This window comes from Lutra lutra, chromosome 13 (assembly GCF_902655055.1).
Source record: "Lutra lutra chromosome 13, mLutLut1.2, whole genome shotgun sequence".
NCBI classification, from domain to species: domain Eukaryota; kingdom Metazoa; phylum Chordata; class Mammalia; order Carnivora; family Mustelidae; genus Lutra; species Lutra lutra.
Genome location: NC_062290.1, coordinates 60,285,163 through 60,307,628, shown reverse-complemented (window position 1 = coordinate 60,307,628; position 22,466 = coordinate 60,285,163). Strand labels below are relative to the sequence as shown.

The following is a 22,466-nucleotide window of genomic DNA, read 5'->3' as shown; positions in this document are numbered from 1 at the left end:
ACCACAGACATCACATCCTAATTCCTGGAATCTATGAATACGGTATGCTACATGCCAAAGGAGAATCAAGCTTACAAACGGAATTAAAGTTGCCAAACAGCTAACTCTAAGACAGGGAACTACTCCTGCAAGACATGAGCAGGCCCAATGTAACCATTATGGTCTCTAAAAATGGAAGAGGGAGGGAGAAGAGTTTAGAGTCAGGGGGAAATGAGATCATGCAAAAGCGTAATACAATGTGAAAAGGACTCAATTTGCCTTCGTCTGAAGATGGAAGGAAGAGGGTCAAAAGCTGAGAAATGTGGGTAGCCTCCGGAAGTTAGAAAATGCAAGGAAATAGATCCTCAGAGCCTACAGAAAGACTTTCAAAAATATAACTCTATAGGCCTATATTACATAATAATCAGTCATAAAAATAAGCTCTTTAAAATGTACAAAATCACTGTGGAACCAAGAAGCTGAAAGTCTTTTAATTCTTGTTTTCTTAGTAGACTATATTCTTCTTATGCAGAGGAAGACATTTAGAATTTCTAACTTTCACTAAGATTCACATAACAAACTCAATTGTAGCAAATTACACGGAATTAGTGAAGTTTTCCTACATTATAACCAGTTTGTGTAAGACTGCTGCTTTAAAAACTGAAATCTTTTGATACATATAGTATATAATCATGCTTTCCTATATGGGACAATTTCAGGAGAGAGGTATTACACCTACTTCTAGCACAGGAAAAAACATGCACTTTGGAGCCTGTCGTGCCTGAATCAAATCCAATACACTTCCAAGTTTTATGACCTTGAGAGAGAGATTACTTTGCCTGTCTGATCCTCAGCCTTTTCTTTTGTAAAAAGGGATACCCCTAGCCTTGCAGAGTTAGTGCAGACTAAATGAGTTAATACGTATGTGATTTGAAAACATTTATTTAAATCTGGGGTCAGTAAACTTTTTTTGTAAATACCTTATGATAGTAAATACTTTGTGCTGTGCAGGTCATACAGTCTCTGTCAAATTCACTCTGCCACTCTAACACAAAAGCAGTCATAGATAATATGAACACAGCTGTGTTCCAATGAAACTATCAAAAAAGGCTACAGGGTGGCCCACAGACCAGTTTGCTGATGCCGGATATAAATCATGCAGTGAAGAGTCTGGCACATAGTGGGTATTCAATCTTAGGTTGTTATACTATGATCATTACTTTATTTCTCCTTATCACAGCCAGCAAACACAACCTTTTATCGCTCCTGCAACTCATTCACCATTCTATCACCCTCAATTTGCAAAATATTCAAAATGACCTAAAATGCTGCTGCCAAAGCTTCTGCAGTCGCTCTACCCCCAATATCCAAATAAATGATTCATTATCTTCCACACTGTTAATGGACCATGGATACTACGGCAGATAGGAGCTTACGACCACTGGTTTCAGTTCAGAACTTAAATCCCTCCTATGACCTTTCCTATGAATGGCTGTCCAACATGTCTGAACACGTCCAGTGACAGGGAAAACACTATATTCCCAGGCACAGTCTTCCGTCAGGTAGCTTGGAGTTTTTCTAAAAGCTCTATTGTGAGCTTAACTTCAATATGGTTCAGCTTTGTAAGTGTATGCTGAGTCCCTGACGCAGCCCAGGTACTACTAAATGCTAGGAACACAAAGGCGAATATGATATGACCTCTACCTCCAACTTCTCACTGGACTTACTTTGCATGCTACTATCACCAAAACAAGTCTCCTGATTTCCCTTCGTGACAGACCTTCAGGTATTTGAGGGTTAACACCCTAAGTGTTCTTCAGATTCCAAACTCTCAATTCCTTCAACCACTCTTCGCAAGTTCATCACTTCTTCACATTGCCTTCCTCTGGACATAAAATTCACACACACCCTCCAAAGAAGTCCAGGTGTGGCTGAGCAATGGAAAGGGAAGCCAACTTAAAATTAAGCAGGTTTAGTTCAGTGTCAACCATCTAAACCATATTTGCCTTTTAGGATCTAACCCACCCTCATTTACTCAACTCCCAGCTACACCCCTTTAATTTCCAAATGGCTCTATAGATTTAGAGCTAAGTGATAGATTTTAGATGCTATGGCAACAATTAACATTTATTTTCCTTAAAGAAAAGCAAGATTTAGCCCAAATAGCAATGAAGTTACTTATTTTTACTTGATCCAGGCCGAGGGGTAGTAGAGCCAATGACAGCATTTCTAGGCTGAATTAATCCCCAAAAAAGATATTTAAAATTTTTAATTTTTAAGGTAAATATACTAAAACTCCAGTGTAAAGACTACGGTTGTCAGACTAGATGTTTACAGAAGAAAATAGAATAGAAAATAGTCTCATATTTATAGAAAAGCTAAGCAGTATTTGGCATTTATGTGTGATGCATCCCGAAGTAAAAGGGACTTCTTACTGTGGTTCATGCTCAAAAGTTTTTGCTCCAGACTGTGCCATCTGCCACAGGAATACAAGGGTGATTCTTCTCTTATGTTTTATAAAAATAGCTGGATTGGACTTTAGAAAATATAAAACTTTTGTTTTTCAAAAGACACTAACAAGGAAGTAAAAAGACTACCCACAGAATTAGAGAAAATGTTTGCACATCACATATTTGGTAAGGGACTTACAGCAAGAACTACAGAATTCTCGCAACTTAACAATAAAAAGATAAACAAACAGATTCAATATGGGCAAAGGGTGTGAACAGATATTTCTCCAAAAAGATATATGACAAATAAGCACATGAAAAGATGCTCAACATCATTAGTCATTAGGGAAAAGCGAATCATAACCATAATGAGATACCATTGCACAGAGCTAAAATAAAAAAGACGGACAGTAACAAATGTTATATAGCAAATGCAGAAATATTAGAACCCTCATATATCACTGGTGGGATCGTAAAATGGGAAGTAGTTTGTCAGTTCCTCAAAATGTTAAATGACTCCGCAATTCCACCCCAAAGTATATATAAACAAAACTGAAAACATGTTCATGCAAAAATTTGTACACAACTGTTCATAGCAACGTTATTTATAATAACCAAGAAGTGTAAACAACCCGAATGTCTATCAACTGATAAATGGGTAGATAAAATGTGATAGAGCCATTCAATGGACTATTATTCAGCTGTAACATGGAATGAAGTGCTGACACAAGCTACAACAAAATGAATCTTGAAAACATTATTTATGTTAAGTGAAAGAAACCAGACCCAGCAGGTCACATACTGTATGAGCCCATGTACATGAAATGTCCAGAATACTCAGATCCAGACACAGGAAGTAGATTAGTGGGAGCCAGGGGCTGTGAGGTGGGGGAATGGGGAGTGACCACTGATGGACATAGGGTTGCCCTTTGAGGTGATGAAAATGTTCTAAAATTAGATTGCACTAAGAGTTGCACAAACGTGAATATAGTAAAACCCATTGAATTATACACTTTAAAGAGGTGAATTTTTATGGTATGTGAATTATATTTCACTAAGCTGTTCTAAAAAATTTTAAAACCCTCTGACAGCTTCCCTTTGCCCAAACAGTTTAGTGGAACATTCGAGTTCCTCCCAGTTCTTCTGTCCCTTATTTCCAGCTAAATGTTTTACCCTCAACTCTGGCTATTTCCTCTTTGCACAACCTTCTGCTGTAAGGGCCTATTTAGCCAGAGCAGCTCTATCCTGACCCTGGCCCCAGCCCCCTTCAGGGAACTTACTTAAAACCCAGAAACCAGTCCCAGGTAACAAAGCCCAAATACAAGGGTGGGTCAGGCCAGGTGGAGGTATCCAATTGGTGGGGGTGCATACTGTCTCCCTAGCTACCAAGAGTATAGGCCCCGCCCTTTGGGTGCCCTTTGGCCGCCAATTCTGACAAAGGTGATAGGCTAGTTCAAATATCTACTATAGGGTAAATTGTAATTCAATTGGTCACTTATAGCAGGACTGTGCAGCTTTCTCTGTGTTACAATCTCATTGGTCACCTGTGCGTGGCCAGGCCCAACCACATGGCATTTGCCCTTAAAGGCTAGTCTATAAGGCAGAGAGAGGTCGCCTCTTTGCAAGAGACGGCCCTGGCTGGTAGGTTTGATTCTCGATGCTTGGCGTGAAATAAAGCTTTGCTTGACCTTCACTTTGTATCAGTCTCGCTCCTTTGACCATGGACCCAACACTGCCTCTACCCTAAATAAGGCAGCCATTTTATAGTTCCGTGCCTTTGCATATACTCTTCTTACTGCCAAGAATGCTATATTCCCTCTTCTCTTTCTGAAGAACACCTATATATCCTTTAAGAACAAATACTGTTTCCTCTAAGAAATCATCCCTCAACCCTCTGAAGTTGGTCATCCCCTCTATACTATAAACACTAATTTATGCATCTGCCCCTAATAGATTCTGAGCTCCTTGAGTTAACTAGAAAATACCATCTTCAGCCCCTGAGCCTAATGTTTGTAAGCACTTAGTAAATGTTTACTGAATAAATGAGTGACAAAATACTCCTCTCACTACTGACTAGAGGTAGTGCTATTTTTCTCCAACTAGTTTAATTGGTAAAATCCATACAAATAAAACTTGAGTGCTAGCCTTTAGAGACCAATAAAATGAAATAAAAATACAAATTCCGGGCCAACACTGAGACTTAAGGAAAATTACCATAAAGTAACATTTCATGGGGGTTCATAGTTCAGATACTTATCATTGTTGACCGAACACACTTACTGAAGTCAATAGTCTTTTATTCAACATATTAAATGTGCTGTTTAACTCTGGTAACCACAGCTGTGACTTAGTTAACGATCTCAATAAATCCTACTTAAATCAGAGACAGGAAAAAATTATGCAAATGAATTCTTATCTGTTTTTCTGCCCAAGGCATATTTGATAACAGATAAAACATCTCCAAATAGTCTCTACTTAATAGTCAGGAAGCCATTTGAGGTTTTGTTTGGATCAAAATCAAATACAAAGAAGAGAAGCCTGCTATATTCACAAATGATTTTATTTCAAAAAGAAATTACATATTTAAAAGGAGACATAGTTAAGAGCTTACGTTCACATATGGAAGTGAATCTAGGAAAGTCAACAGTTATTAATATACAAGGCCACATGATTAAAAAAGACAGTAATAGATAATGACAGATGCGCACGCCTTAGATTCATCGGCAAAATATCTTTTGTTTAAGAACAAAAAGATATTGGTCCTTAACACAGCTCTTTAGAAACAAGTCTGTAGTTCCAAAGAACTTTAAAGATCAAACCAGTCATACCAGTCTCCACATAGGCTGTATCACACCCATATTCATCCAGCAGAGGGGGAACCAGCCAGCAATTATACCTTGCAGCTAGACAGTATGTCTTCCACTAATCTCTTGTAAACCCAGGCATCACCCTTAAGCCGCTGCCTCCTGATACCCACCACATCGGGTTTTTGAAGCTGGCACACTTCTAGTTCAAACTGCATTGTCACTTTACCAAAATCTGACTGTGTTTGACACTTCAGTGTATAGCTACGAAAAACAAGATAAGAAACCAGTTAGTAGGAGCACCATGAATATTCTGTAGAATATAAGAGATTTCTAAGCCTCCAGGAGGCCAGTGGTGAAAATGAACCATTATTTCACATTAAGCAATCTATTACTGCTTACACTTCCCAAATGATTTAGCTATACCTTAGTCAAGGAGCATGACTGGTGTTTTCCCAGAAGTTGAACTAGGATCTCAGGAAAGAATAAAGATGAAAGGCTTTATCAGAATTTTCCCTGTCCAAAGAAAAGCCCTTCTTTTGGAGCCGCCCATGCCATTCATGCTCAAGAGATCTTCTGGTCTTCTTTATGTATCTCTTTCAACAGTGTAAGCTGTGAGCATTAGGCCATTTCCACAATGTTCACAACAAAGGAAAGTGCAGGGAAGATTAAGAGTTTTTTGTGTGTGTGCACCTCATCAGAAAATTCTGTCTTTCATATAAATAAAGCCGAAGCTACCAACCTGTCAGAAGGGCATATGTTTTTGAGGTTTTTCTAATACTAATAAGAGGTTAGGATGGTTACACTTTATGGCAGAGTTATAACAGAAAGCCCATGGAGATGGTATATTCCCATGGTTGAAACACATGGTGGATATAACTAGAACTGCAACATAACAGCTCTGATGATGGGAGGGTCCAGTCCAAATGAAGCCTTAAACATGTCTTAAGAAACAGATGTTCCTGCAAAGTTAGATAAATTGAATTCATGTGAATTAATTTTTTAATTAGTTTGCATATTTTAGTTTGTCTTACTAATCTCCAATAAATAATTAGCAATAGGATCTATTTTAAATTTCAGTTCCCTAAACATTTAGAGGCAGGTGATTAGGCAGGGTTCCACGGAAGTGTGGAGAAATTACTTGTATCTGTTATGAGGTTTCACAAAATATCATCCTTTTTCTTACTAAGTTGGATCTGTGTTTGGGGTCTTGATCTCTTAAAAATGAGCAGTCATTATCAGAAATGCCAAAAGGAGTACCCTATAGTTAAGGTTCCTTATGGGAACATGAAGTGGAGAGCAATTCAGTCCATGGAAGAGAAAAACCAATTCTTCTGGTTTGGAAAAAGATCATAATGGAATACAGTCGAGATTAGTAACATCACACCACTAAAAAACAGCTTTCATTGCTCTGCTTCTTCACAAAGTAATTTAAAACAAACAGAAAAGTTAAAAAGGAAAAAAAAAGGATCAAAGTGGAGACTTTTTATTTAACCAATAAATTATTGGTTAACAGCTAGTTGGTAATCGGAAAGAGAGATCATATGCTGAAGGAAAGATTATTGAAGGTTTTCTGATATAGATTTGGCTAGAGGTTCTGGAACCATCGATACAGCCCAAGCATGAAGCCAGAGTGAGTTATGTCTGTTCTGATCATACCTAACAAAGAAAGCAAGGGTTCAGGTAAGGAATGCTTGCCAACATTTACAGATAATGAAAAATAAAATTATTTTGCAAAAGATTATTTCTTAAAATCTTACTCTACACTGAATATTCTAGTTAAATATTTTGTTACATCTATTAGTGGCTCTTTTTATCTGCCTCAATAATGAAATTTTAGAGACATAACTGGAAATGCTTAGAAATATGAACACCTTAGGTAATGAGAAGAGGTCTGGCCATTCAGACCATGAGATTACAGCCACGGAGGCTTTGCTGGCAGCTCACTCAACAGTGGAAGAGAGTTCAGGTGAAATAATTTAATAAAGTGCTGAAAACCCAGTCCTGTCCAACAGCAAGCCATAAAGGAAAGGGTTCCATATAAATCCCTAATTGGTTTGAGGTGTCTCTAAATTTAGATTGCAGTTTATAAATATTATTAAAAAGCAGAACACCAGAGGAAAATAGAGGACTGAAAAGAAAAGTGGAAGAAGTTCGGATTTTTCCCATTTTGAAAAGTCTATTCCTATTCTGAAAGGTCCTATTTTGAAAGTGGTGACAATATGGCACTAGCTCATATAACATCGAGACTAAATTATGAACAATGACACTAGCATAAAAGCTTTTTTGATGAAAACGAGGTGGGAGAAATATTTTTTAAAAAAGAGAAGAGAAGAGAAGAGAAGAATCAATACACGTCTTCTCAAAGTTCAATAGACAGCAAGCAATAAATGCAACAGCCTCTAAGAGTGCTTCTTACCCCTTTTGTACAAAGTCAACATGCTTCTTTGGAAGAATAGACATTATTTCATTCAAGAGTTGATCTGGATTCACTAATCGGGTTGTAGTCACATTATAGTGAAGCTTAAAAAAGAAAAACAAGGGGTAAGAAATAAATCTTTACATCAACACAAAGACCATCCTGCCTAACTGAGAGAACCCAAACTCATTATAGTACCAGTTCAAAGGGAAACATTCCAGAGAAATACAGAAACAATTTACAACCAACTCTTGGTAATAAGCTAAAGTAAGATGGCACTGAAGAGCTTGGAGAAATCATGTTCACTTGTAACTACATCCATATCATCCTTTTTAACCTTTCATCCTCCTCTCCTACCAATCATTTTAAAGAAATGCATAAATAATAATTAACATGTCTATTTGAACTTCACTTGTTTCTCTCTTCCCATGCTATGCTAGAGATAGTAATAGTCCTAAAATCTAAACTGTCAGAAATGAAACAAATGCCCTAGGAAACGTTGTTTGTATATACAGTTGACCCTTGAACAACACAGGAGTTAGGGACACTGACCCCCCACAAAGTAAAAAATCAACATATAACTTTGGACTCCCCCAAAACTTAATAGCATTTTGTTGACCGAAAGACTTACAGATATGTAGTAGTCAATTAACACATATTCTCTATATGTATTTTTTTTGTTATTTTGTTTTTGTTTTCTAGAGAGAGATAGAGCATGTGAGCAGGGGCTTGGGGGGAGAAGGGCAGAAGGAGAGAGAGAGAGAATCCCTGGCAGGTGCAGCATGAAGACTGACATGGGGCTCGATCTCACAACCCTGAGATCATGACCTGAGCCAAAATCAAGAGTTGGACACTTAACCAATTGAGCCACGCAGGCACCCCTATAGACATATATTATATACTATACCCTTATGATAAAGCAAGCTAGAGAAATGAAAATGTTATTAAGAAAATACTAAGGAGAGAAAATACTTTTACAGTACTGTACTGTATTTATCAATACTGTAAGTTTACACTGTATACAAGATGAATCATCTGGTAGAAACCTACATCAATAGTCTTACATGACACAAAACACTATAGATATTACATGTATTACTGATACTAGATATCAAAAATGAAAAGATAATGTGAAAAAGAAAGTTGTATTTATTTACAGGTATAGTGATTCACGCATTGAGAACAAGGGAGCAGCAATCGGATTGCTTTGTGATAGCCTAGTGTAATCAACATGATTGCTTCACAGTAGCTTAGACTATACACTAATGAATAAATGATTATAAAAATTTTATGGGATACAGTAATACAGTCATACTCATAATACAGTATTAGAAACATTTTTTTAAAAACCACTTGCTGGTGATGATAGGCTGAGATGCAGTTTCTCCAATCACAAGAGAAGTATACTGTACAGTAACATAATTCTTTGAAAGCAAAGTTATACAACAGTAAGAAAACTAACACATTATTAATTTTATAGTAAATACCACTCACCTTATGTCTAAGTAAATACAGACAATCCACTTCTGTGAGTCCTGCACACAATGTTCTACACAATGAATACTTAGGCAAATGATGATGACACAAAAATGTCTCTTATGATTCTTGTACTGCTATGAGATATTCACACGAAGACACACATATGCATAGATAAGTTTACTAACTGTATGGCATGATGATGGTTTTCTGTTCATTAAGTGAAAATGGATCAGCATAAAGGCCTTCATCCTCATCTTCATGTTGAGCAGGCTGAGAAGGAGGAGGAAGAGGAAGGGTTGGTCTTGCTGTCTCAGGGGTGGCAGAGGTGGAAGACATAGAAGGGGAGGTAGGAGGGGCAGGCACACTTGGTGGAACTTTATGGAAGCACATCGTAATTTCTGTCTGACTTTATGCTTTTTCATTTCACTGAAAATGTTTCTGTACGGTACCAATCCTCCTTCTACTGTTTGCTTTAGTTTCAGTGCTCATATCATAAAAGGATCCATGTCATAAAAGGAATCAAAAGCAGTCCTGAATAACGGAAACCTTTCAACCAGACTATCTAATGTCAATGTGCTTTCTGGCACTGCTTCTTCTATGTCTTCTTCCTCATTATCTGTCACAGTTTCAGAAGCATTTATCTCCATCAACTCATCTTCCGCTCATTCTTCTGGTGTGTTGTCTATTGGCTCTTGAATTTCTCCAAGATCCATATCTTGAAACCCTCCCACACACACCTTTTTTTTTTTCTTTTTTTTTTTTGCCCTATCTACAAACTCCTTCATGATTTCCTTGCTTGGCTCTGTCATAAATCCTGTGAAGTCATACACAATATGCGGACAGTTTTCTCCAACAGAAATTCATCGTTTCCGGCTTGATGGCTTTCACGACTTTTTCTGTTACAACAATGGCATCTTCAATGATGTAATCCTTCTAGACTTTGAATGACGTTCTCTTCCATAACATTGACAATCCTTTCCAGAGAGTACTAGGTGTAATGAGCCTTAAAGGTCCTTATGACCCCCTTTTCTTGAGGCTGAATTAGAGACATTGTGTTTGGGGACAAGCAGACCAGTTTGACACCTTCAGTGTTGAACTCAGGGGGTTCTGGGTGACCCAGCAGCTTTACCCAATATCAAAAGAACTTTAATAGGTAATCCTTTACTGGCAAGGTACTTCTTGACTTCAGGGACAAAGCACTGATAGAATCAATCCAGAAAAAGGGTTCTCGTCTAGACCTTCTTGTACAACCAAAAGACTGGCAGCTGGTGGGCATCTTTTCCCTTCAAGACTTGGGAGCTAGCAGCTATATAAAAAGGGCAGTGCTAGTCATAACTCCAACTGTACTGCATGAAACAACAGAGTTAGACCATCCCTCCCTGCCTTAAATGTTGGTGCTCCTTCTCCTTTTTTACTAGTAAATGTCTTTTGTGGCACTGCCCCCAGCCCCAGAATAGGGTATTTTTGTCTGCATTAAAAACCTGTTCAAAATTAAACAAACAAACAAACAAAAACCTGCTCAGGAAGATATCCTTTTTCCTCAATGATTTTCTTAATGGCATCTGGGAACCAGTATCTACTGCCTCTTGGTCAGCAGAAGTTGTTTTTCCTGTGATCCTGAACTTTTTAAAACCAAACCTCTTTCTAAAATTATCAAACCAAAAATAAATAAATAAATAAAAAATAAAATTATCAAACCATCCTTTGCCAGCATTAAATTCTCCAACTTTAGATACTTCACCTTCCTTTTGCTTTAAGTTCTCATAACATGACTTCATCTTTTCTCAAATCATATTAAAGTTTATAGGTATGCCTTTTTATCTGCCTTTCAATCCTGCACCCACATAAAAGCTGCATTTTCAACATGAGATTTTTAAAAAGAGCATTTTGCAAAAAGTGCAAGGTTTTTGTGCCTGTTGGCATAACTGCAGCAAGGCTTCACAAATCCCCCCCTACCGTTTTTTTTAAACAATGGTCCTTTTACTGAATTTATTTATCTTGAAATGGTGGGTGGCCATAGCTGCAGACCTCAATCTATGGTATATATCAAGCAATTCAACTTTTTCTTGTAATGTCATGACTTTTCTGTGCTTCTTGGGGGTACTTCTAGCATCACTAGTGGCACTTCCTATGGATCCCCTAGCATTATTCAAGGTTTACGGCATTGCCCTAAAATGATGAAAGAATACGCAGGAACAGCCAGCGATCATTTTTTACTGTAATATGCAATTTACTGAAGAGACGAACTGCTCACATGGAAATGATTAGTATCACACAGTGTTTTTCATGGGATTTTATTTAACTTTATCTTTTCTTTTTTAAGTTTTTTTTTTTATTATTACTATTTATCTGAGAGAGAGCACAAGCAGGGTGAGAGGCAGAGGACAATCACACTCCACCTGAGCAGGGAGCCCGATGCAGGGCTCAATCCCAGGACCCCGAGATCATGACCGAAGCTGAAATCAAGAGATGGACATTTAACCCACTGAACCACCCAGGCGCCCCACATCACACAGCATTTTTAAGCAGATACTTGTTACACAAGCTCACCGCAGGAGCAACAAAAGGTAGCTATGAAATTATTATAGTAGTACATGTATTATAGTTGATTTTATGCAGTTATGATTTAATACTGTACCTTTAAGTTTGTTCACATTTCTCTCAACTGTGAATGGCGCCATATACAGTATGTTTGTGTGCATAAGTTTTGATAAATTTTAACTTTTTATAATATATGTTTATATCTTGTTTTTAAATGATAAAATAGACTAATATCTACATATATCTTATGCACTCATGACATAACTGTTTCTCAATTTTTTTGATATTTCTAGGCTATGTGGTTTCTGAGTTTTTCCAAATTGTTGCAAATCCCCCCCAAATCTGCCCAATATATTTGTTGAAAAAAATATACATATAAGTGACCCACACAGTTCAAACCCATGTTGTTCAAAGGGTCAACTGTAGTTTTATTTTAGTATTTACATATTTGTTCTAATCTGATTTGGAAAAACATAATTAGCAAAAACTAATAATATATAGTTTCTTTTTTTTTTAAGATTTATTTATTTATTTGACAGATCACAAGTAGGCAGAGAGGCAGGCAGAGAGAGAGAGGAGGAAGCAGGCTCCCTGCTGAGCAGAGAGCCCGATGTGGGGCTCGATACCAGGACCCTGAGATCATGACCTGAGCCAAAGGCAGAGGCTTTAACCCACTGAGCCACCCAGGCGCCCAATAATATATAGTTTCTTTAAAAATAAATTCAAGGGGCACCTGAGTGGCTCAGTCAGTTGAGCATCGACTCTTGATTTTGGCTCAGGTGACGCTCTTACACACTCAGCGGGGAATTTGCTTGAAAATTCTCTTTTCTCTCTCCCTGTGCTTCCCGAATTCGCACACAGATGTTCTCTCCTTACAATAAATAAATCTTTAAAAAACAATAAAAAAACTCACGTTTTTAAAAAGTTAGCCATCTTAATTGTGGTATTAATTTCACAGGTGTTTATATTATATAATGCCAAAGTATATTAATCATGCATTTTTAAAAAATTTTTAAAAGATTTTATTTATTTATTTGACAGAGATCACAAGTAGGCAGAGAGGCAGACAGAGAGAGCAGGAAGCAGGCTCCCCGCTGAGCAGAGATCATGACCTGAGCCGAAGGCAGAGGCTTTGACCCACTGAGCCAATCAGGTGCCCCGAATCATGCATTTTTAGTAAGTATAGTTTACTTACGTCAATTACACCTCTGTAAATTTGTTTTTTTTTTTAAAGAGTCAATATAAAGAAAATGCCAGATAAATAACAGGGCAGATGATATGCCACTATGAAGGTGAGTTAAATGACTGGAGTTTAGGAACCCAGCTTCAGGTTATAAAAGCTAATGCAGGACCTTTCGTCTGTTGGGTTCCCATCCAGGGCTATCTCGTCAAACTAAATTGACTTTGCCAAGAAATAAGCAGAACACTTTCAAATCACAATTTTAGTGATACCTTTTGTAAAATAATTAACCCTAATTTGTTTAAGTTTCAGATTTTTACAGATTGCTTCTTACAAAAGGGCTTAACTACATGATTTGCTATCTTAATAATGTAAGGTGTTCTTTGTACCATCCTTTTAAATTTTCTGTAAATTTATAATCTTTTAATATAAGAGGTAGGGAGGGGAAAAAAATGAAACTAATTTCCTAAAGCAAGCTCTGCAATTCTGCAAAAACTTAAAGCATTATAAAGGGTTAAAGATCCAAAGTAAGGTCAAGTTTCCAATGTAAGGTGTGTGCTAATTAGGACTGTGGTTCTGCTCCATTGGGGTTAAAATGTTCAACATGGATAGAAACAATGCTACTCAACGCTGGAACATCTGATAAAATAGAACATTTCATGTGCATCTCACAGAGACAGCTTTATTTACACATCCCAGCTCTGTGAAGTTGCTGGGGTAGAGATTATCTCCAATTTTTAGAAATAAGAAAACTGAAGCAGTCAAGGATAAAATGGCTTATCCAAGCTACACAGTACGAAGCTGAGGCTAGAACTCAGGTCTTCTCATTCCCAAACTATATCTTGGAAGTATTAGGGAATACCTGGAAAAGTCAACTAACACAGCAGTTCTTATTGCAAAATGCATTCAGGTGCCAAACAATTTACACAGGTGAACACTTTCAGCATATTATCCATCAGTATCTGAAAACTGCTTGGCCTCTCAATAATGTATATGATTGGACATGTTTCCTTAATTTCATCTGTTTTTCAGGGAAATGACACTATGGTTTTCTTAATCCCAATGTCAGGATTTAAAATATTTCAGAATGGTCTCCATCTAGAGAAATCTTAGAACAAAAGGACAAAGTATACTTAATGAACAGAGATGTGCAAAACTTCTCGGTGCATTATACAAGTTCAACAAGGCAACAAATATTAATGGAGAAGTCCTATCTTCTTCCACTTTAAAACACGACATAAACGAATATTCTCCCCTGAAGCACACTTCTGCCCAACAGCTCATCATTTTCCTTCCAAACCTGTCCAGATTTGCTCCCAAAGAGTCTCAGTGCAAAAACTAAACACAGACCCACTCCCCAAACCATAGGGAACATTGCCATCTTCACTGCCCGCCTTCACGCCCCACACGTCTTGGAACATGTTTTTATTACAGCACAGAACACCATCCCTGGCTGTCTTCACTGCCACTCTATGAGATCCTTAGTGATGTGGGCTGTATCTTTTCATACCTTTACCTCTTACTTCCCCCAAACAAATAATTTATTCATTAGATGTCTGAAGGAATGCTGAGAGAATCCAAGAGAATAAAGAAGTATTTTATATCCATAATAACTTTTTTCCTTTCTTTTACCAGTTGAACATATTGTCCACACCACTGACACATTAAAGAGTAACAGGGGGGCGCCTGGGTGGCTCAGTGGGTTAAGCCGCTGCCTTCGGCTCAGGTCATGATCTCAGAGTCCTGGGATCGAGCTCCGCATCGGGCTCTCTGCTCAGCGGGGAGCCTGCTTCCTCCTCTCTCTCTGCCTGCCTCTCTGCCTGCTTGTGATCTCTCTGTCAAATAAATAAAAATAAAATCTTAAAAAAAAAAAAAAAAGTAACAGGACTATCAAATAAGTTCTAAATCTCTTGGGCCTGTGAGGACCTCTCGGCCTACCTTCCCAGTCTGCTGCTATTTTCTTCACATACAACACACTCAAAGTTCAAATTCACTTCCTATGCATTCAAATACTTTGTGAGGGCCTACAAAGGTATCCGTGTGTCAGGGGCTTTCCCACATGCCAGAGATATGACAATTAAGCTCTAGTCCCCATCCTCGAGGCAGCTCTCAATTCCTCATAGATGCCCCGTGTTTCCCCACCTCCATGTTGCCTCTGTGATTAACTGCTGAGTATTTTAACTACAGTAATTTGCTCCTTGAAAGGAGCAAGTGTGTGTGTGTGTGTGTGTGTGTGTGTGTGTGTGTGTGTGTATATTCATTCTGCATTCTCAAAGCCTATTGCATCAAAATGCATGAAATAAAAAAATAAAAAGTCCAGTTAGCAGTCAGCTTCAGAAAACCATATTAAAGCATTCCAGTCCACTTACCTTTAGTCTTCTTGGCCCGTCTTTGGCAGAGCCCTTCCTTTTGCTCCTGGTAAGCACAGTGATAACCTTATCCAATCCCCTTTCAAGGCTCCCAAACACTTTGGCTCCTTTTCTCTTTGGAGTATCCTCTACATGTGCTTGGTTGAGATCCAGTTCCACTGAGCGACATCTTAAAAATAAAAATCCATGAGTAAAGCTGGGCGTCCTGGCAGCTGGGGCCCTCACAGCCCACTCGAGCACGCTCACTCTCCAGGAAGCACAAAAGCCATCTCCCACTGGAAATGTAGTCATCACTCCTCCCCTCGGCCAACTGCCATTTGGCAAAACTATTTCTCCCCTAGCTTTTTTTTAAAAGTCAATATACAGAAAAGTTGAGTGAATAGTACAGCGAACATCCATATATCCTCTTAGATTCAACAGTTGTTAGTATTTTGTCACATTTGCTTTCTCTACATAGATACATAAGTAAATATATTAAATGTATGTGCATTTTTGCTGACCAATCTGAAAGTAACCTGCCTGAAGATATCCTGAGACTTCACCCTGAAACACTTCAGCACACATAGCCAATGAATAAGGACCTCTTCTACATAACCAAAATACCAACAGGACATCAAGAAAATTAATAATAATGCCATAGTACTATCTAATATCTAGTTCATGGTCTAATTTCCCCAATTGTCCTCAAAATGGATGTGGCTTAAAAAAAATAGCTATAGGGGCGCCTGGATGGCTCAGTGGGTTAAAGCCTCTGCCTTCGGCTCAGGTCATGATCCCAGGGTCCTGGGATCGAGCCCCGCATCGGGCTCTCTGCCCAGCGGAGAGCCTGCTTCCTCCTCTCTCTCTCTCTCTCTGCCTGCCTCTCTGCCTGCCTGTGATGTCTATCTGTCAAATAAATAAATAAAATCTTAAAAAAAAAAAAAGCTATAAAAGACAAGGAAGAGTCATGAATGCTGCAAAGCTGTCCCCACAAGAGGAATGAGTCTTCTCTGAATCACCCGTTGGTATCTTCACTATCTGAGAAACTGCTGTTAGTGGATGTCTACATTCTGCCGGCAGAAGCGTATGAAGAGATGGGCCTCAGAAAGGGTACCACCTGGCTGGGGCCAGGGCCACTGTCTTCCCAGCCTGCCGTATGGTGAAGTGTCTCCTATTCCTGAGGAGTTTCAGAATTCCACCCCATGAAGAAGGCAGCAGCAACAGCTCCAGGAATGGCCACAGACCACTGTCATTCAGCTAGACATTCCCACAGTCTCCAACTTAATTTATACAATGGTTTGTTAACTTAATCAGGTTTATCATACATGAAAAAAGGAAATCTAGTTATATATACTGAAGATTAAAGAATCTAAAAAACAGAACACTTACCGCCTCTCTGGGCTAATGACACCTGTCATTAACTTCTCTGTTCCTGCTGAATTTGTTGGCATTTTAATTGGGGTTTCTTTCGGGCACTGGTTTCTGGCTATTAGAAAAACAAGAAACACAAACCATGTGCAAGTGATATATTATAGTTTCAAAACTTCTTTAAATAACACATACATCACTGATTCAGTAATTCAGAAATACTATAAACACTCGGCCAGAGCTATTAAGTTTCTAATTATTTAAGGAAATGTTTCCATGTGATTTATAACAAAAACAATATCATTTTGCTTTGCACGTGTGGCTCCTCTTTTCCTTCTTTGCAAAACTGAGGCCATGTTTAAAATTATACTATAAATATTATATGATAAATTTAAATAGATAATATACACAAATATTTTATGGCTACTGATTTTCCCATCTATAAATAAGTCAATCTGTATTTATATAAGGATCCAATTTATGTTTTTAAGTGAAACAGTAGAGAGGTGTTAATTCAATTCCTAGTCCTACTCAACTCCTGTTAGGCAAGGAGAACAGTTCTATGAAGTCTTAACAAAGTTATTAAACAGCTATGAGCTTTGGTTATTTTTATATTCCTATTATAGAATTTTGTGTTTGATTCTACTAGGGGGTTTGTAACCAGCTTGTGACAAATTCGCAATAATAAATCTGGCTACCAGTGATTAGTTAAGTTTTTGTTCATGATCTAAAACTTACATACACTTTAGAAGTAATAACACTTTATAATAAGTATAAGATATCAAGTTGGGTTTTTTTTTGTTTGTTTGTTTTTGTTTTATTTGACAGACAGAGATTACAAGTAGGCAGAGAGGCAGTCAGAGAGAGGAGGAAGCAGGCTCCCCGCTGAGCAGAGAGCCCGATGTGGGGCTTGATCCCAGGACCCTGGGATCATGACCTGAGCCGAAGGCAGAGGCTTTAACCCACTGAGCCACCCAGGTGCCCCAAGATACCAAGTTTTTAAAAAGACATTAGAGGTTTTGTTTTGTTTATGACTATTCAGCACTGTTTTCACTGGTTCCACAAGAATAAGAAAATAAGATCACTTATGGGTATCTCTGAAAATAGTTTTCATCTTTGTACACAAAGAGTATCTACTACTATACACAGTTACTCTTTGACAAATTGTCACTAAATGGATTGTACAAAATTCAGTAAAGTGATTACTGTTAATATCAAAAATGACTCAGAGTCAAAGTCAAATGCAAAGCACTAATGTAAGCTATCAATCGGGGCTTTAGCCACTAGCTTCTGTAGGTGGCTCTTATGTTTAAAGAAAAATAACCAGAGCTACGTGGGTGGCTCAGTGGGTTAAGCATTTACCTTGGGCACAGGTCAAGATCCCAGGGTCCTGGGATCAAGCCCCACACTGTGCTCCCTGCTCAGTAGGGAGTCTGCTTCTCCCTCTGTCCTTCCCCCTGTTCATGCTCTCACTCTCTTGAATAAATAAAATCTTTAAAAATAAAATAAAGAAAAATGGCCAATAATTCATTTTGACCGAGACAATTTTTCGCACAGGGAAAAGATAGACAAACTGATGACACTTTAACACTAAAAATTCCAAACTATGCATATGTCAAAACCTTCAGAATTACATAAAAAGTTAAAAAACACAGGGGCACCTAGGTGGCTCAGTTGGTTGGGCAGCCGACTTGATTTTGGCTTAGGTCATGATTTAGGGGTCCTGGAATTGAGCCCCATGACGGGCTCAGTGCTCAGCAGGAAACCTATTGAGGATTCTTTCCGTTCCTCTGCCCCTTCCCCCAACACATTCACACACAGGCACGCGCACTCTCTCTTAATAAAATAAATAAATAAATCTTTAAAACAATAAAAACGAAAGTTAACACACACACACACACAGTAACAGAAGGGACTGTAAACATCAAAGTCTTTAAAAAAAAAAAAAAGCCCTCAGTGAGCTAAAGTCCATTTTATCTCCTTACCAAACTCCCTGACTCACAAAGGAAGTTGTAGCTATATTATTAACAAATACCAAGAGAAACAACCCCCATGAAGAAAAAATGCAACAGATGCTCCTACTAAGGTCCCACTATATCCGGATGTTATCTCACTAAGCCCTCATAACAACCCCAAGCAGCCACAAAAGGTTATCATACCAAACCAGCCTCACAATTCTGGGGAAAGTATTGTTTGAGTTGATGAATGAGAAAATTCCATTAACATAATAATAGAACATCCAGTAAATATTCTGACAGAGTTTTTCATACTATCTTTATAAGAAATAGAGCTCTGGAGCTGACTCTTAGCCCCACTAGTAAACTGAAAGCACAATGGCGGGATGTGATCTAGCAGCAGTTCTCATGGCAATGTTTCAGAATTTGGGTTCATGAGGCTCTTAACATAAAACAAGAGTAGATCAGGGGCTCCTAGGTGGCTCAGTAAGTTAAGCCTCTGATTCTTGATTTCACCCCAGGTCATGTTCTCAGGGTCATGAGATCAAACCCCACCCTCTGCTTGAAATTCTCTCTCTCCTTCTCCCTCTGCCTCTCCCCACTTACACATGCACTCACTTTCTCTCTCTCTCTAAAAAAAAAAAAAAAAAAAAAAAAAAAAGAGTATGTCACAATTGCTGGAAAAAAGGCCAAAAATGTTTAGGGGTCATTTTCAAAAGTGACATAGACATGGTAAATAAAACCTCTCACGCTTTAATTTATTTATTTCTTCATTCAACAGAAATGGCTCTACCGTATACCAGGAATTGGGCACCTACTATGTACCAGACAATAAACATGGCCCCTACTACATACTATACCATGCTGCAATGGACATGGCAGACAGAATTTCTACTCTTATGACACTTACGGTCTTATCTGGATGAGACCCAGTACTGGAAACTGTGCTCAGTTCTAAGCACTGTGTCTTAAGAGGTACATTAACAAAACAGAATGTGCTCAAATGAAGCCAGCAAGAAAACACTGAGGTGTCATAAAGAAAACAGCTTACATAATTGGTGATGACTGAGCTGACGAAGAAACCAAGGGCAATGAGAAAGTTGTAATATCGGGACACAGATCTAGATATCTAGAAGGACATCACAGGTCTCTCCCGTCTGCTGGGATAGGGGCACGAACAGGATCAGATACCAGAACTGGAGATCCACATGAGTAAGAAGGGCTCAGCAGAGACTTTAGCTTTAGCCATGATAAGTGGGGGTAAAGGAGAAAGCAAAGTCTAAACCTGGATATATAACCTTAGGCAAATCACTCCTCTGAGTCTCAGGTTCTTCAGCTGTGAAAAATGCAGTTGTATGAGATGAGCTCCAACTTGCCTTTTGGCTTTGATATTCTATGATGCTATAATTCAACTCCATATATGTGAAAAAGAGAAAAAAAATCACTTAAGAAAAATTAGAAGTTGACTAATACGCTTTCATTTCAACCAATGCAAATAACATATGATAAAAAAGCAGAAATTCCTGAGAGCAATGCTAGTCATTTCTGACCTGTTATAGGTTTATTTAGATGGTAAACAGAATGGAATTTAAGTATTGTACCACTGATTAGTCCACATACAAATACCTTTTGAAGGTGTAGTGCAATGATTTGGTGTGGAGAGTATTTCTCTGTTATACTGGTTCTTATTAACTGGAGTCTTTGGCTCGGGAAATACAAAGCAGTCATCATCCTTTACAGCAGACTTAGGCATATATACATTCTCTTTGTTCTTTAACTTATTGGCAGATGCTCTGCATAATACTGGAGTTAATGATTTAGATTCCAGACCATTTGATTCTGTCCAATGCTTGGCAAACTGGAAAAAAAAAGTTCCTGGATAAAGCACACTGACGAAGAAGAAAAGTCAATTTCTCTACAACATGCCTTAATCATTTGCAAATTACCTTGCACCATTTTTATTAAAATGAAATACTCTCAAAAGGACATTATTGGCAATATCAGGAAAATTTGAAAATGTAATATTCAGTTCTCTTTAGTACATGTAGATCACTTTAGTCTGTTCTATTTACGGATCATTTCAACATGTTTCAGGTCAAATGTTAAATCAAACATACCCAGATCTAGGCAATACTGAGAAAGGCCACAAATAAATCCCTAAGAATTGTTTCCCATGCCTAGATTGCCATGGTCTGTCTCTAATGTGTATCAAAAAATAAAAGTTTAGGGTGCCTGGGTGGCTCAGTGGGTTAAGCCGCTGCCTTCGGCTCAGGACATGATCTCAGGGTCCTGGGATCGAGTCCCGCATCGGGCTCTCTGCTCAGCAGGGAGCCTGCTTCCCTCTCTCTCTCTCTCTGCCTGCCTCTCTGTCTACTTGTGATCTCTCTCTGTCAAATAAATAAATAAAATCTTTAAAAAAAATAAAAATAAAAATAAAAATAAAAAATAAATAAAAGTTTAGTCAATGATTACAGCATAAAAACCATGTGAAAATACTCTAACAGAAATGTTGGATACAAAATACTTTTTAATCCTTCTGAATTTATGGTTGAGGTTGCCACAGAAGTAAGGAAAATCCTCAGAGGGCAAACTAAAAAGAGGAGCATGAATCCAGAGACGTAATCAAGGCTGAAACTGCCCACTGCTCTAAGGGTAACTACCTACTATGTCAGATAAATGACAGAACGGGTTTTAACAGGCATGGAAGCCTTAGACCTAGAACTAACACTCTCAAGAAAAGCCAAAAGGGGCTGTAACTAAAATGAAAGGGTGAATTAAATATAATTCTGCCCTGGAAAGGAGTTTGGTGCAAAAATGTGTCTGTCCTGGCCTTGACTCTAGTAAACTGGGCTTATGTAAAGCAAAAGTCTCCTTTATTTATTTATTATTTATTTTTTTAAAGATTGTATTTATTTATTTGTCAGAGAGAGAGCGAGCGAGCGCGCACAAGCAGGCAGAGAGGCAGGCAGAGGCAGAGAGAGCAGGCTCCCCACTGAGCAAGGAGCCCAATGTGGGACTCAATCCCAGGACCCTGGGATCATGACCCGAGCCAAAGGCAGGACCCCCGAGATCAGCTTAACCAACTGAGCCACCCAGGTATCCCCAAAAGTCTCCTTTAATAATTTGTAATTTCACATAGGTTTGGGAACCGAATTCATACTACCTGCATGGTCCTACCTGCATTCAAGGAAAATATAATACCTAGCTCTTAAACCATTCCAGAGAATTAAAAAGGAAAGGAACACATTCCAATTCATTTTAGAAGACTAATATAATCATAATACCCAAATCACATAAGATTAATACAGAATGGGATGGAAGGCAAGAAAAGGAGAAAAAAGCCTTTCACTCATTATTTGACATTGTTCTATATTGTTTGACTGTTTTGCAGGATGAATATATCCATGTATTACTTCTGTAATAATAAAATTAAAATTTTCAGAAGAAAAAAGTTATAGGCCAATTTCATTTAAGAACATAGAAGCAAAAATTCTAAACAAATTTTAGCAAACTAAACCCAGCAATGTATTTAAAAAATAGTAAACTGGGCTTATGTAAAGAATACAAGACTGGTTTAACATCAAAAGTATTGATGGGGCACCTGGGTGGCCCAGTGGGTTAAAGCCTCTGCCTTCGGCTCGGGTCATGGTCTCGGGGTCCTGGGATCGAGCCCTGCATCGGGCTCTCTGCTCGGCGGGGAGCCTGCTTCCTCCTCTCTCCCTGCCAGCCTCTCTGACTACTTATGATCTCTATCAAATAAATAAATAAAATCTTTAAAAAAAAAAATTAAAAAATTTTTAAAAAGTATTGATATAACATGTAACAAACTCTATTAATGAAAGGAACAAAAACAGATGATTATCTTAGTAGGTAAAGTTTACCTAATTTGTTTCCTGCAACAGAGATTCGTGATTTTTAAACTAACCTTAGCAAAATGGGACTA

At 38.2% G+C, this 22,466-nt stretch overlaps 1 protein-coding gene across 3 annotated transcripts in view; it reads right to left on the bottom strand.

Annotated features, from left to right (window-relative positions):
• Positions 1-4,971: 4,971 nt before the first annotated feature.
• The window catches only part of MELK (maternal embryonic leucine zipper kinase), a 99,230-nt gene continuing 81,735 nt past the window's right edge, over positions 4,972-22,466 (bottom strand). For all 3 annotated transcript variants that reach the window (XM_047700807.1, XM_047700808.1, XM_047700806.1), the window contains 5 exons: positions 20,150-20,381; positions 16,590-16,686; positions 15,222-15,390; positions 7,653-7,756; positions 4,972-5,497 (listed from right to left, as the gene is read on the bottom strand). In XM_047700807.1, coding sequence (XP_047556763.1) covers positions 5,320-5,497; positions 7,653-7,756; positions 15,222-15,390; positions 16,590-16,686; positions 20,150-20,381 — 780 coding nt within the window. In that variant the 3' untranslated portion in view covers positions 4,972-5,319. The remainder of the gene's footprint in view (positions 5,498-7,652; positions 7,757-15,221; positions 15,391-16,589; positions 16,687-20,149; positions 20,382-22,466) is intronic.